Here is a 16,755-nt window from a genome sequence, read left to right as displayed (position 1 = left end):
TATTGAATTCCACCTGGATAAGGGGACTTCTGATTTGCCTTCAGACCGGCCGGACTCTGCCTACCCTGCGGTCCCTACCCTGGACTGTGGATGCTGAAGCCTTTAGTAAAGGTAAAGAGACTGCAACCTTGTGTCCTCGTTATTTACTGAGCCTTACATCATCTACCATCCACACTCTGGGAAGCCCTGGGGACATACTTCACCTGTGGGAAGGTATACCATCTAGCTGCCATAACATCACCCCAGCGGACCCCTAAGCAGTGTCGGTCACCCTGACCGAATACCAAAGGTGGCGTCACGAACATTATCCCTTTAAAGACCTTTCCCCCCATTACATCAATGGACCTCCCGAGGGCCACGGACCGGGTCAGCCACTGTGACATCACCACTGAGAACCGAAGGGCCCGGATCAGAGTACCCCACAGCCCTTGGGGGCGCTCCAGACACCATACATAGGGAAGATGCAGTTGTCACGATTAATGGTGGAGAATGCAGGGACATTAGACTGCCAGAGGGTGGACTGGCTGATACTGTTAATGATGGGCAAACTCAGTCTGGCACAAATAATTCACCAGCTCCAATATGGATCCTAATATGAGAGCCCCACCTGGTACTGATAATGGACAAGCTGCTTGTGGCATGGTTGTGGCTGCACTAGAAATGAGGGAGCTGCTTCTGGCATTCCATCTGGCTATTTTGGGTGCGTGGCCAACATTCGTTTATTTTGGCTGTCAGATTTTTTTTTAAATAAATCTCAGATTCACCTTTTAACTGTGCTGTAGTAATAGTTTACAAGTTTTCTTCATTTTGTCCAAATGATTTAGTGCTGCCAAACCCACACACATTCCAGAGCCGGCAGATATATTACCAATTAGTAACACTCTGAACACTGTAGCTTTTACAATGTGCATACCCATTACACAGCAGCACAACAAATGTCACCTGAAATTACCCCACCTATGGTTTACCAGACACCGCTCTGTGCAGCATACACAACAGCAACATAAGGAATACACACACACATATCGGTCAACACACACACACAACAACGTAAGGAATACACACACACACACAGGTGAGCGCCCGCACACAGCAACATAAGAAATACACACACACACACAGGTGAGCGCCCACACACAGAAACATAAGGAATACACACACATATATCAGTCAACACACACACAGACAGGTCAGCGCCCACACGCACAGTGAGCAACATAAGGAATATACACACACACACACATAGGAGTAACACACACAGGTCAGCGCCCACACAAACACACAGCAACATAAGGAATACACACACACACACATACATACATACATAGGAGTAACACACACAGGTCAGCGCCCACACACAGCAACATTAAAGAATAAACACATATGAGTTACACACACAGACAGGTCAGCGCCCACACACGCACGCACACACACACACACACACACCTACACCCACAGTAACATAAGGAATATACACACACACGAGTCAACACACACACACACACAGGTCAGAGCCCACACACAGCTATATAAGGAAACCACGCACACACATGCATACATATGAGTAAAAGACACAGGTCAGCACCCACACACACAGCAACATAAGGAATACACACACACACATACATATGAGTAACACACACAGGTCAGTGCCCATACACACAGCAACGAAAGGAATACATATATATTACACACACACAGCAACATAAGGAATACACTGACACGAGTCAACACACACAGGTCAGTGCCCACACACAGCTACATAAGGAATACGTGCACACACACATGCATACATAAGAGTAAAACACACACACGTCAGCGCACGCACACAGCAACATAAGGAATACACACACATACATGAGTATTACACACACACACACAGGTCAGCGCCCACAGACACACAGCAACAAAAGGAATACATACACATACAACACACACGCAACAACATAAGCAACACACACACAAGTCAACTCTACACACACACAAGTCAACTCAAAACACACATGGCAACATAAGGAATATACACACGAGTCAACACAGGTCAGCGCCTACACATGCATACAGTACAGACCAAAACATATATATATACACACACACACACACAAAAACACACAGCGACATAAGGAATACACACACATACAACACACACGCAACAACATAAGCAACACACACACAAGTCAACTCTACACACACACACACAAGTCAACTCAACACACACACGGCAACATAAGGAATACACACACGAGTCAACACACACACAGGTCAGCGCCTACACATGCATACAGTACACACCAAAACTTTGGACACATCTTCTCATTTAAAGATTTTTCAGTATTTTCATGACTATGAAAATTGTACATTCACACTGAAGGCATCAAACTAAGAATTAACACTTGTGGAATTATATACTTAACAAAAAAGTGTGAAACAACTGAAAATATGTCTTATATTCTACCTTCTTCAAAGTAGCCACCTTTTGCTTTGATGACTGGTTTGCACACTCTTGGCATTCTCTTGATGAGCTTCAAGAGGTAGTCACCGGAAATGGTTTTCACTTCACAGGTGTGCCCTGTCAGGTTTAATAAGTAGGATTTCTTGCCTTATAAATGGGGCTGGGACTGGTCTGGTGTACAGTGTTCATTTTAGGACATGGTCACATATCAAACTCAAACATCAGAAATACTCTGTCTGATACCTCATTCTGAGACTTGACTCTGATACCTGACTTTCACATATTAAAGTCAAACATCATAAATACTCTGTCTGATGCCTGACTCTGATGCCTGACTCTGATGCCTGACTCTGATGCCTGACTCTGATACTTGATTCTGATGCCTGACTCTGATACCCGACACTTGAGCGCCGTTTTTTTCCGCCGGATCAGTTTTTTTTCTTCCGGATCCGTTGTTTTCTGCCTGATCCGTATTTTTCCGCCGGATCCGGTTTTTCCGCCTGATCCGTTTCTTTTCTGCCGGATCTGTTTTTTTTCCCGCAGGATCCGTTTTTTTCTGCCGGATCCGTTTTTTTTTCCGCTGGATCCGTTTTTTTCTGCCAGATCCGTTTTTTCCGCAGGATCCCTTTTTTTCCGCAGGACCAGTTTTTTTACGCCAATCCGTTTTTTTCCCGCCGGATCCATTTTTTTCCGTATCAGACTCAGGCATCAGACTCAGGCATCAGACAGAGTATTTATGATGTTTGACTTTGATATGTGACCATGTCCTAAAATGAACACTGTACTGGTGGATGCACAGCTGATAGTCCTACTGAATAGACTATTAGAATTTGTATTATGGCAAGAAAAAAGCAGCTAAGTAAAGAAAAACGAGTGGCCATCATTACTTTAAGAAATGAAGGTCAGTCAGTCCGAAGAATTGGGAAAACTTTGAAAGTGTCCCCAAAGTGCAGTGGCAAAAACCATCAAGTGCTACAAAAATACTGGCTCACATGAGGACCGCCCCAGGAAAGAAAGACCAAGAGTCACCTCTGCTTCTGGGGATAAGTTTATCCGAGTCACCAGCCTCAGGAATCGCAGGTTAACAGCAGCTCAAGATAAGAGACCAGGTCAATGCCACACAGAGTTCTAGCAGCAGACACATCTCTACAACAACTGTTAGGCCGGGATCACACATATGCGAGAAACGGCTGAGTCTCGCAGGTGTAAACCCAGCTCTGGCGCCGGCACACATGGAGCTGCACGCTCCACTCCGGAGTGCCGGCGCCAGAGAAGGGTTTTCACCTGCGAGACTCGTCCGTATCTCGCATATGTGTGATCCTGGCCTTAAGAGGAGACTTTGTGCAGCAGGCCTTCATGGTAAAATAGCTGCTAGGAAACCACTGCTAAGGACAGGCAACAAGCAGAAGAGACTTGTTTGGGCTAAAGAACACAAGGAATGGACATTAGACCAGTGGAAATCTGTGCTTTGGTCTCATGAGTCCAAATTTGAGATCTTTGGTTCCAACCACCGTGTCTTTGTGTGACGTAGAAAAGGTGAACGGATGGACTCTACATGCCTGGTTCCCGCCGTGAAGCATGGAGGAGGAGGTGTGATGGTGTGGGGGTGCTTTGCTGGTGACACTGTTGGGGATTTATTCAAAATGTAACCCCTTAATGACAGCCAATAAGTCTTTTAATTGACCTGAGATATAAGAGAATATCCTCCCCATATAGGTGACAATCCAGCAGCTGTCGGATGTACACTATAGCTGACAACTTGCTGCATCAGCCACGATCAGTGTTTGCACCAACCAAATTTGTTTAACCCTTTAGATGCTGCTGCAAATAGTGACTACATCATTATAAATGGCTAACAGAGTGTGGGGGCTTCCTCTTTATCCCAATAGGTGCCCTCAGATCATGATTCTGTGGTCCTGATGTTTGTAATGGCAATTCACGAGCAAATAGTGGCCTTGAGGTACCTTCACACTGAGCGACTTAACAACGATATCGCTTGCGATCCGTGACGTTGCAGCGTCCTGGATAGCGATATCGTTGTGTTTCACACGCAGCAGTGATCTGGATCCTGCTGTGACATCGCTGGTCGGAGCAGAAAGGCCAGAACTTTATTTCGTCGCTGGATCTCCTGCAGACATCGCTGAATCGGCGTGTGTGACGCCGATCCAGCGATGTCTTCACTGGTAACCAGGGTAAACATCGGGTTACTAAGCGCAGGCCGCGCTTAGTAATCCGATATTTACCCTGGTTACCAGTGTGAATGTAAAAAAAAACAAACACTACATACTTATGCAGCGCCCCAGAGATCTGGTCGTTGCAGTATGACACTCTGCCACTAAGGGGAGTGACGGTACGTCTGATGGCACTGAAGGAATTGTCTTGACCAGGTATCACCAGCACACATTACACTTCACACTCCGGCCACTAGGGGGAGCAAAAGGCTTTATTTATTGGGCCCCTCCTCACACTGGTAAAACTAGGGGTTGGACAGAAAGTTAGTCAGAAGCTGACTGGATTGGATTCAGGCAACATCCCGTGGCAGGGGGTGTTGCAGGGAGAAGACACAGGGGGGTCCCTGTCAGGCGTGGGAACCTGGCAGGTGCCTAGCGAACAGAGCAGAACGTAACGGAGCCGCGCCTGCACCTCCTGCGGCGGTATCCTAAGAAAGAGACAAGAAAGGAAGGATATTGTGGAACAGTGTAAACGAGATCTAGCAAAAAGGAGTACCAGTAGGAGTCGTGCCGTGAGACCGAGGCAACGTCCTACTGAGGCGCGTAGCCGGTGGCCGGAACACCGCGGGAGTAACTACTCTAGGCCTTACTTCAAACTCTGCAGGACAGTTAATTATAGGTTGGCTGTCTACCTTAAATTTCCTATGAAGACATAGGGGGCAACATTGGGAGAGGGGCGTCTCTAGGGTCCCAGAAGACCTCCAAGCCTTCCCGTCATACGGGTGCGTCCTAGCCAAAACATACTGGGGGACGAGAAACTAGCAACATCTGGAACTAAAGAGAGAGCTGTAAAGAAGGAACGAAACGAGAACAGCAGTTGTGAGGACTATTCCGAATGCTCAGCAGGGTAGGACTACAACACACAGGCGCTAGTGGTGGGCAACGATTTCCATCTGCGAGGCAAACTCTGGAAGTGCCCATCAGACCGGCCGGTCTCCGATAGCCCTGTTAAACGTGCTCTGGATTGAGGATCCTGAAGTCTACAGTAAAGAGGTAAAGACCGAACACCACAGGTGGCGTCACGAACCCCTGACAGACTGCACCACCTTTATTGGACGCCTTTTAGCAGGGTCGCGGACCGGGTCTAGCCACCTTGACAGCCTCGGAGCCGAACCAGAGAGGCCCGGTACCGAGAACGCGTGGCCCTGTGTCTGGGGGCGATCCACTTACATTCCGGTGTCTGTCGCGTCCCTCGCCGTTCTGCTTCCCTGCACTGTCAGCGCCGGCCGGCCGTAAAGCAGATTACAGCGGTGACGTCACCGCTCTGCTTTACGGCTGGCGCTTAGATAGTGCAGGGAAGGTGACGGCGAGGGACGCGACAGACACCGGAATGTAAGTATGTAGTGTTTTTTTTTTTTTACATTTACACTGGTAACCAGGGTAAACATCGGGTTACTAAGCGCGGCCTTGCGCTTAGTAACCCGATGTTTACCCTGGTTACCCGGGGACTTCGCATAGTTGGTCGCTGGAGAGCTGTCTGTGTGACAGCTCTTCAGCGACCACACAGCGACGCTGCAGCGATCGGCATCGTTGTCTAGATCGCTGCAGCATCGCTTAATGTGACGGTACCTTAAGAGTCTGTCGGCTGTAGTAATCTGTTCAAGAGGTTAGAGGCATTTAGGTGGTAAAAATACACTTTTTCATTTCTGTCATGCCACTTTGCATTAATTCCTGAAAAGCACCTGAAGAGTTAATAAACTACCTGACAGCCGTTTTTAATATGTAAGGGGGTGCTGTTTTTAAAATGGTATAACTTTTGGGGGTTTCCCAATATATGGGACCCCTAAAGGCACTTCAAATATGGATAAGTCCTAAAAAAATAAATTTTGTAAATTTCCTTGAAAAAAATGAATAATTACTGCTACATTTTTAAACCTCCTAAAATGCTAACAAAGTAAAATAACATTTTACAAATGGTGCTGATGTAAAGCAGGCATGAGGGAAATGTTATTTATTAATATTTTGCTGTGGTATGACTATCTGGATTAAAGGGATAATCATTCAAAGTTTAAAAATTGCTTTTTATAAACATTTTTCTCAAATTTCTGATATTTTTTATAAATAGCCACACACATATCGACCTAAATTTATCATTATCATAAAGTATAATGTGTCCCGAAAAAAACAGTCTCAAAATCACCGGGATTTGTTGAAGCGTTCCAGAGTTATTACTACATGAAGCGACACTGGTCAGATTTAAAAAATTTGGCTCCATCACTGACATACTGAACCAGCATGGCTACCACAGCATCTTGCAGCAGCATGCTATTCCATCCGGTTTGCGTTTAGTTGGACCATCATTTATTTTTCAACAGGACAATGACCCCAAACACACCTCCAGGCTGTGTAAGGGCTATTTAACCAAGAAGGAGAGTGATGGGGTGCTACGCCCGATGACCTGGCCTCCACAGTCACCAGACCTGAACCCAATCGAGATAGTTTGGGGTGAGCTGGACCGCAGAGTGAAAGCAAAAGGGCCAACAAGTGCTAAGCATCTCTGGGAACTCCTTCAAGATTGTTGGAAGATCATTCCCGGTGACTACCTCTTGAAGCTCATCAAGAGAATGCCAAGAGTGTGCAAACCAGTCATCAAAGCAAAAGGTGGCTACTTTGAAGAACCTAGAACATAAGACATATTCTCAGTTGTTTCACACTTTTTTGTTAAGTATATAACTCCACATGTGTTAATTCATAGTGTTGATGCCTTCAGTGTGAATTTACAATTTTCATAGTCATGAAAATACAGAAAAATCTTTAAATGAGAAGGTGTGTCCAAACTTTTGGTCTGTACTGTACATATGAGTAAAACACACAGGTCAGCGACCACACACAGCTACATTAGGAAAACACGCACACACACATGGATGTATATGAGTAAAACACACACACACAGTTCAATGTTCACACACAGCTACATAAGGAATACACGCACACACATATGCATACATATAAGTAAAACACACACAGGTCAGCGCCCACACACCCAGCAACATAAGGAATACACACACACATACAAGAGTAACACACACACAGGTCAACGCCCACACACATATATATACACAAACAGACAGCGACATAAGGTATACACACACATACAACACACACACAACAACATAAGCAACACACACACACAAGTCAACTCAACACACACGGCAACATAAGGGATACACACACACATCTATATATGTCAACACACACATAAGGAGTACACACGGCAACATAAGGGATGCACACACACACCTCCTTCTCTGTTTATGGACATTTTTGTGCTACATTCCTGTAATGCAATCACCCTTGAAAATTTCCAAACGTTCTCCATGGGGGGTATAAAATGTCAGGACACATTTAATGAAACCAATGGAATGCAGCTAAGTCTCAGAAACATCTTTCAGGATAATAGACACAATGTGGATTACACTCCAAAAAAATCTTGATGTTCTTTGACCTTAAGAGAATGATGTGTAACCAGAAAATTATCTATTGTTTAAACCAGGTTTTTATAGTACATGTAATATTAAAAGATTTAGCATTGCTCTATGGCAATCCGCAGCCTAAATGTAACCAAAAGCAACACCTGAATGGATGATGGGCAATAATTGACCATATTGTGCCCAATACTTTATTTTCAGGTTCCTCGCTGAATACACATGTATGTTTGACCAAGTAAAGTATGTATGTGTATGGGAAGGTTGGGAGAAATTGCTGTCAGCTTGTACAACCGACAGCCTTTGTATGTGTGTGTGGACGGCTTTAGTTTGTGTACAATGTTGTAGCATAAGTTGGCGCTATATCAAAATAGACAAAAAAAATAACTATACTTAGAAGTATATAATGGAATTGTTGCATATGCAATCTCATAGTATATGAGTGTAGGTTCACCATAAGAATGTATTCTTTAAAATCACTTCCATAAATACTGCACAATATATTCTGTAAGCCTTACAATCCTGAAAGGGAAGTGTTAAAGTGTTAATAAGAACAGAAAAGTACCCTGAAGTGCTATATGCAAATCCTAAAGATATTTTCTGCATAACTTAATTTGTTAACAGAATAATTTACAAATCCTTGAGTTCATCCCCCACCCAATCGCAGCGACTAAAATCTCACCAAAGTCTTTTGGGGATTTACTATACTGTGTGTAGTGAGATCATCTGAGGTGCTCCAGCATATCCTGCGAGAAGACTTTTCAGGCCATCAGTCACAGAAGCCTTTGACACATAGATACAGTGGGGAAGATCATACAATATGATTTTCTGGATTTTTTTTTTTTTTACGATTCTGTCTCCCGCAGTTGAAGTGTACCTACGATACAAATTACAGACCTCTCCATTCATTGTAGGTGGGAAAACTTGCGAAATCGGCAGAGCATCAAATACTTATTTTCCACACTGTATATAAGAGGTGAATTTGTCACCCGAATGAGGAGGCTTCATTATTTATTAGAGTTAAAATAATGTAGTAATTTCCCCTGCTATCCCGATATAGTTCAATATTACTATATAAGCACAACTCAATGTGATATCTTCATTTACCAACTTTGCTTCGGGTAGGACTGCAGTAAACCTAGGGGGGCACAGATGTGAGCTGCTCTGTCTATGGGTAAAAAGATGGGTAGCACACTTTGATGTTAGGTAATGTTTCCCACCTTTTCTTGCCCTATACATAAACATAATTCTGATTTTAGAAGCCCACCCATTAAGATTTTTTCCCCCTAAATCGTAATATATATTTGTATGAAGTGTGATTGTGCTAATTTACTCACCCACCGCTGTCTTCACCGGTATCCAGCGCCGTTCAGCTCCTCCTCTGAGTGACGCCACCGCTCTTCAGACTCTCCGTCACACTCTATGCGTGAGGCAGAAGTCTCTTTTACAATGTTTGTTTATGGAGCCTGGTTCTGACACTCCATAGGCCTACACTGTAAAATCCACTTCTGAGTCATGCAAAGCACAGCGTGACACAGAGTCTGAGAACAGTTACATCACTAATTGGAGGAGTGGAGTGGCGCTGGATACAAGAGGAGACGGGGAGATGGTAGGGCATAAATGAAAGGGCATTTGTCAATAATATACACCCTCCATAGCCGTCTATATGGGCATGTAGGTCATAGGAAGCTGAATAAAATGATACCTTGATATCGGTGATCCGATATTTTATTCTAGAGAAATCCACATTTTTCTAAATGTGTGCGTGGCCAGTAGATCTTAACAGCTCATTTACATATTGAGAAAAACATGGCTTTCTGTGGAATAGGACATCGGATCGCAGATATCAAGGTATCACTTTATTCAGCTTCCTATGACCTACATGCCCATATAGACGGCTTCGGAGGGTTCATCCTACTGACAGATGTCCTTTAACGCACACATTACACTATAACCACACATTATATTGAGGAGGGGATCTTTAAACAGCTTGTTAGCACTTGCTAACTTGTTTTGATGGGCGATGGCATAGATCATGGGGACATTTCCACAAATAATAATCGTAATAGCATCAAATTAGAAATTCTATCAAATAAATCCATTTCCTGCTACAGAAACTAACTAAAGAGAACGAAGGGGATTTTAATAATAAAAATGGAGGCTAGGCACTAAACACACATGACCTAGTTAACCGAAAGAAACGTTATAAAGTCTAAAAGGCGTTGGTTTGGGGTAAATGTTGTGCATATTGTGGCTGTAAATGAATACTGCAAGAACAGGAACCGTACATTAATGTGAGAAATGACGGCAACTTACTAGGATGGAAGGTCGTCCGGGCGGCTCACAGCTGCATTCTGCAAGAGTCCAAGAAAAGTGTTCGTTCAGATGGGGAAATCGCAGACAATATCCTTTAGTATTCTGTGCATTTTGCCATTGTACCTCCATGAATGTATGAAAACTTTAGCCACCACAGTGTGCGCTCATGTCTACAGACAGCCAGCATTCACAATGACTAGTGGCTTTTATGTCTGTCAATGAGTCACTGCCTACAAAGCCAGCACAGGCAGATAAGCAGCTGCTATAAGAATAGCAAGCCTGGAATTGTTTTCACACAGTTTTTCCAAGAGGTGCAATCCCACATCTGAGTTAAAACTCATCAAGAGAGACTGCAAGTGTAAAAAAAAAAAAACCCGAACCCTCAGCGATGGAAATTACGGAGCAACGTCAATTAGGCGTTTTATTTTCTAACCAAAAGTCTGTTCCTTCCAGGATTTTATGTGTAATCCAAATACTGGAATAAATCAAATTATGGAAAATAAATCTGCATGGTGATGTGGGTAAACCCTTTTTAAAATGAAGATACTCTGTGAATTGAAACTTAATTCTATTAGCATTTTGGACTGACATTTTAGTGACATAGTATTTAAGGTTGAAGGAAGACTAAGTCCATCTAGTTCAACCCATAGCCTAACATGTTGATCCAGAGGAAGGCAAAGAAAAACGTGCGGCAGACACTAAGCTCCACATTGGGGAAAAATATTCCTTCCTGACGCCACATACGGCAATCATTAGTGTTAAAGATGTTTTCCAGGTTAAAAAGAAAATACAAAATTTCAAGTACAAACACCAAGTTATAGAACTTGCTAATATAGTTCTATTGACCCGAGTGCCCCATTATTAGGATGTTGCACTTTCCTGGGTACTGGCTGCAGCATTTCACCAGTGCTGTGTTATGGGGGGCTAGCTGACTGCATATTTCCATAGCTAGATCAGCCCCTTCTCTATTGTGGTGACAGAAAAGGGCCTGTTTCACAGAAATGAGCAGTCATCAGCCCCTTTCATACACTGCTCTGTGGATGATGTCCTGTGTGGAGCACAGGACTGGAAGCAAAGCAGCTGGTGCCCGGAATGAAGTGCCTACCTGATGATGGAGGCACCTGACCTATTGGAACTAGATTAGTGAATTATATAAGTTACTAGTTATTATAAATTTTTATTTGCCTGGAAAACTCCTGTAACACCAATAGTTTTTCCCCTCACTTCAAAATTACAAGGAGCCCATATATTCTTTTCCTATTAAATTATGTTATAAGGAAATCCAGGAGCCCTTGTTAAATGGAATCTGTCACCAGGTTACCAGCATGAGGTAGGGCGCTGAGATACTGATTTCAGAGATGTGCCACTTATTAGCTTGTGTGCTCTTGCTCCAATTTAATGAGTAGTTTATCAGCAGGAGATTATCACTACAAGCCTAGCTCCCTCCTGCCATGTGGTCTAACCCCGCCCCCAGCACCAATTAGCAGCTTTATGTCCGTAGACAATCTACATAGAAATCTGTGGTGTGGGCGGGATTAGCTTGCTCAGCTCTGCCACATTCTACATTTAAAAACTGATTGTGTCACAACTGCTGCACCCAGTAAAGTAAGTGATAAATCACTGGAACCAGAGTCTCTTTCTCTATATCATGCTGCGCTCAGATGAGGTAGCAAAAACCTGATGACAGCTTCCCTTTAAGAAAAAAAAAAATCAGTTTAAAAGGATCAACAATTGTATACGATTGATTTTATACATGTTAAGTTCACTTGATTGCACTTCCACATAAGTGTTGTTCCAAGTCTCATAGTAAAATTACTTAATCGTACTATATTTATTCCTCATATGGAAATGTAACATTCGTGTTTCAGTTGTATTGTCCATATTTAGAAGTTTTACACATTAAAACAATTAGAATTTAAAACTTTCATGTATAGGGAGAAAACAAAATCCTTTTCCAATATATTATTCTTATGGGAACTCTCAAAGTACCCAAAGATCAATAACCAATAATCCTTATAAGTGCTTAATAAATTGTTAAGCAAAGTATCTGGGATGAAGCTCCTCATTTATCTTCCTTAGACGCTTACGTTTCCCAACGCTGGGATTTAAAGCACTTTGCTACAACTTACTAAGCATCGAAGTGGACACCTTACTATACAGATTAGGTCCAAGTAGCCAACACTAGAAATAAAATCTTAATTTGATAGTCAAAAATATTATTTTTATGTATGTACTAGTAGTTAGTTGTGTTCAAAATAGATGTATGGTAGGATACCAGCATCCAGGTGTGAGATGCAGAATTATCTGCTTCCAAAGAACCATGTCTCCATTTTAGGTAGCCCTGCTCCTTCTGTCATACAGACCATCTAGTAGGCACACACTATTTTTCAGCTAATTTGTTGAAAGCGTTTATCCCGATGGAAGTTCTTCCTATATCCCCATAGTCCTGCACACTCGATATGGGACAGCAACAGCTGGCAAAGTGCATATTGCAAGGATTTGTCAATATCATTACTGAGATATCCACATTATTGCATAGTACACAATTATGGAAGCAATTTTACTAATCAGCCAAAGGTATTGCAAGCACAGATAAGCAAACAGCAACATGACAAGACAAAACATATATGAACAGCATTACAATATACAACAGCGGTGCAATTAATAGAACCAACAACAGGGATGCACATCTATGTGGTGAGCAACCTACTGCTAGTTATACAGTCAGTTTGGATTGGGCGAGGTTAAAGTGGTTAGACAGGACTTTAATATTGGTGATAGGTTAGGTCATCAATATCCAATGGATAGGACTCTGGCCGCCACCATTGAAGGGTTTTGCAGCAAACGCGGTGGCCCCTTTATTGTTCATCAGACACAGGTCTGTACAATTAGTGCCAACCTTGCTTCATACTATAGCTCTTTGTAACCCAGCCCCATTCAAGTAAATGGGCGCGAGCTGTATTACCAGGGATAGCAACTAACAGATGTAAAGAGCTGTGCCTGGGAAACCATCGAGAGTCCACAGTGCTTGCTGAAGCACCGTGGCCCCTTCATTATATAGAATGAATGGGGGTGGGAGTCGGGCCACACTAATATGATTTTTCCTATAAAGATAGGTCATCAATATTAAAGAAAACTCCTTTAATTACATTTAAGTAAAAAGTGCTAGATTCACTGTGACCCAACATATTCTTATATGACTGCAAGACCTAAAGAAATGCTCTTGCACAACACAGATTAAGGAGAAAAAAGGGGAAGAGAATTAATTAAAATTGTGAAATCAAAAAACGTGCTTTGGGAAAGAATTTCCATAGTGTTAATTGATTCCACTGAATCAGAAGATTGGCTTTTAATTAGATTCTTCTACAAGGCCCAAGTGATTTAGGAAAATATGCGCCTATTGGAGCCACTTTACAGAACAGATTTGTGAATTTTGATTTGCTAAAATAATGCATGTTATTATAGCAAATGTCCTGACTTGGCAGTCGCAAAGTTTTCTGATGCTGAGCTGCAGTTCTGTGGAGCTCATCATATCCTCGTGCTTACTCTTCCGATCCATCACTACTGCTTGTATCCACCAGTCTAAAGATCCAATGCTGCAATTTAGGTTTCATTCACAATCATCCAATAGAATTATTTCATTCATGAAATTAGAGCCCAATTCATCAAGGCCGGTGATCTCCGTGCCGATCATGATGAGGGGAAGGGGTGGAGTGCGAGGCTCCGGATTCATTAAGAAGCGCACACCTCTTAATGAATCAGAAGCATGTGAAGAGTGGAATGTGCCTTGCATGCATGAATAAGATTTGTGGTGTCATGAATTTGTTGAGTGGAATTCCCAAATTCTCATTCATCAAAGCTTTTACACCAGAATTCTTGTGTAAAATCTTTGATGAAATAGGCTCAAAGTTGTTGGTAGTTTCTCAGATCCAGGCGGAGTATGTCATTACTAGAAGTCATCATTGGAAGGAGATGGGGGGATAGGAGGTCACCACGTAGTGTCGTCTGAGGATTCTGGTTGAGGACTGTGTTGCGGATGCCAGTCATGCTTGTGAAGTTCAGCTGTAGATAACTGGAAAAGGGAAAATCGGCACATCCAGCCAACGATATATAAAGCGGCAAGCTTTAGTCGAGTTTCATTAAAAACGTGGCATCCAGTAGCATGATAAAAACATGAAGAGTTTATCCTATGACTAAGGGCGCTTGCACGCCGGACAGGTGTCAGGTTTATATTATGCTACTGGATTCCACGTTTTTAAAGAAACTAATAAAGCTTGCCATTTTATATATTGTTGTCTGGATGTGCCGATTTTTCCTTTTCCAATTTTTAGAAATCATCATGCTTGGTATGGCCTGATGTGGTGAATTGTATGAAGGTTCCTTCATAGCATCTTGGGAAAGAGATCTTGGTAGGACTGGGAGTTGATGAATGTACATATTAAAACTAGGTTGTCCTGAGTTAGAAAAAACATGGTTCTTTTCATTAAAAAGATAGTGCCACACCTGTTCACGGGTTAGGAGATGTGTCGTAGTGCCATTTACTTAAATGGAGCCGAATTGCAATACCAGGCACAACCCATGGACAGGTATGGTTCGGAAATAAATCAGTCACTGAAGTTGAACAAAAAGATTGTCTGGTGTCTACATCGGTACTCCGTGGAAGCAACATCAGAGTCTCACAAACTTCCTTGCCTTGCACGTAAATGCTGTCATCCTGGGCACCCCTTCTGATTACTAGGCCCCTGTGATGTTGTAGTCACATAAGGCCTAGTCACTAGGCCTCACACGGCTTCATGATGTGCGCAGCAGGGGCCTCTTAATCAGAAGAGGCATTCGGCATGACAGCATTTGAGTGTCAGACAAGGAAGTTGACAGGTTCATGGTCCAGTCATGTTTTTGTTTTTTATCCTGTACACTCCTGGTGAGCACAAATTCTCTAAATAATATAATAGATATGACACTGTACTAATAAGGATTGTCTGGTTCTACATGCACCACACACATATGAAGAGCAAGGTTCACAAATACATGCCAGCTACATGATGCATTTCTCCAGGTTGACACATGCACAGACATATTACTGTGGAATTGTACGATTACAGCAGGGGTAGGAGCATACTGTACATAGTAAGCTGCAGAAATGTCATATTGTCACACATTCCATAGGCCAGGCTGCAAATGGGATTAGTGCTGTTATGACAAAAGCCTTTCTTCATTCCATATCTTGCAGAAAAGGCAAATTGATAGTAGAAAGAACTTTCCTACCATTTTATTGGAAGCCGTATAACACTTGTCCATTCTCTCTAAATCTGCATCTAACTCAGACTCGTACTGATAGAGGTCTTTCTCTAGCTCAGTCTAGTCAAAGAAGAACAGACAATAACAGACATTACATATAGAAATCGGTCTTTGGATGTCATTGTAGGACACACTTTCAAGGACTAAAGGACACAATAGGATGCATACATTTGCTCATTTGTTCCGTAAAATATTATACAACTACAATAATTGCAAAAAAATTAAAGAAATTCAAGTTTTACATTTCACAGTTCTGAATAATTAAAGATCACAAAAAAGCTTCATTTTCTGCTTTAGTTAACAGCAATGTCAAAATGTGTCGCTTCTTGCTTTTATAGTAACCTGTCACAATGAAACTGCTATTTAATCTGTCAGCAGCATGTCATAGGCAAGTAGGAACTGAGCAGATGATATTTTGTTTTGTGTGAAAGAGTAATTATAAATTGTAGCTTATTGGTAGAAATTCCTGCTCGCTCTTTTATGTTGGTTGCACTCAATGATTAACATCAATCACTGAAAATGTCCACTCACTGAACTCCAACTGAGAGAATTATATTGAATAAAAATCATGTCATAGCCATTCTATTACAAAAAAATACACACTAATCAGTTCAGTTTCTCCGGCCTTATAATACACATCTGTCAGTTTATCGTGCAGGTTTAAATGCACCATTTAGCAGAAGCATGCTATAACAATTTTAAAAGGAACATTTACCCAGGAGAGATTCCCTTTACATTAGCGAATTCTTACAATGTCTTCTCATTGGTAAAGTTAGGTGTCCCAATAAGTGCCCCTTATGGCCCTATTTTCACTTCGAGAAATATGTGTGAGTCTTGCATGTTAAAACCAAGCTCTGGCGCCGGCACTTGGGAGCGGAGCGTGCTGCTCCATGTATTGCTATGCAGCCGCACGCTCCGCTCTAGAGCTTGGTTTTAACCTTTGAGACTCGGACGTATTTCTCGCAAGTGAAAAGGAGCCCTTATAAAGGCCAATCAGGATGCCAAAATAAATTAAATATCACTTCTTCCTGTT

General features: G+C 42.5%; 1 protein-coding gene across 2 annotated transcripts in view; it reads right to left on the bottom strand.

Annotated features, from left to right (window-relative positions):
- The window catches only part of LOC138665682 (sorbin and SH3 domain-containing protein 1-like), a 532,199-nt gene that overhangs the window by 50,138 nt on the left and 465,306 nt on the right, over window positions 1-16,755 (bottom strand). The window contains exons 22-23 of one of the 2 annotated variants that reach the window (XM_069753392.1): window positions 15,690-15,782; window positions 10,425-10,462 (exon numbers count right to left, since the gene is read on the bottom strand). In XM_069753392.1, coding sequence (XP_069609493.1) covers window positions 10,425-10,462; window positions 15,690-15,782 — 131 coding nt within the window. The remainder of the gene's footprint in view (window positions 1-10,424; window positions 10,463-15,689; window positions 15,783-16,755) is intronic. The other variant, XM_069753393.1, reaches the window with a different exon arrangement.

Source organism: Ranitomeya imitator, chromosome 2, assembly GCF_032444005.1.
Source record: "Ranitomeya imitator isolate aRanImi1 chromosome 2, aRanImi1.pri, whole genome shotgun sequence".
In the NCBI taxonomy this organism is placed as follows: Eukaryota; Metazoa; Chordata; class Amphibia; order Anura; family Dendrobatidae; genus Ranitomeya; species Ranitomeya imitator.
The sequence above is the reverse complement of the archived record's forward strand: the minus strand, read 5'-3'. Positions and strand labels throughout refer to the sequence as shown.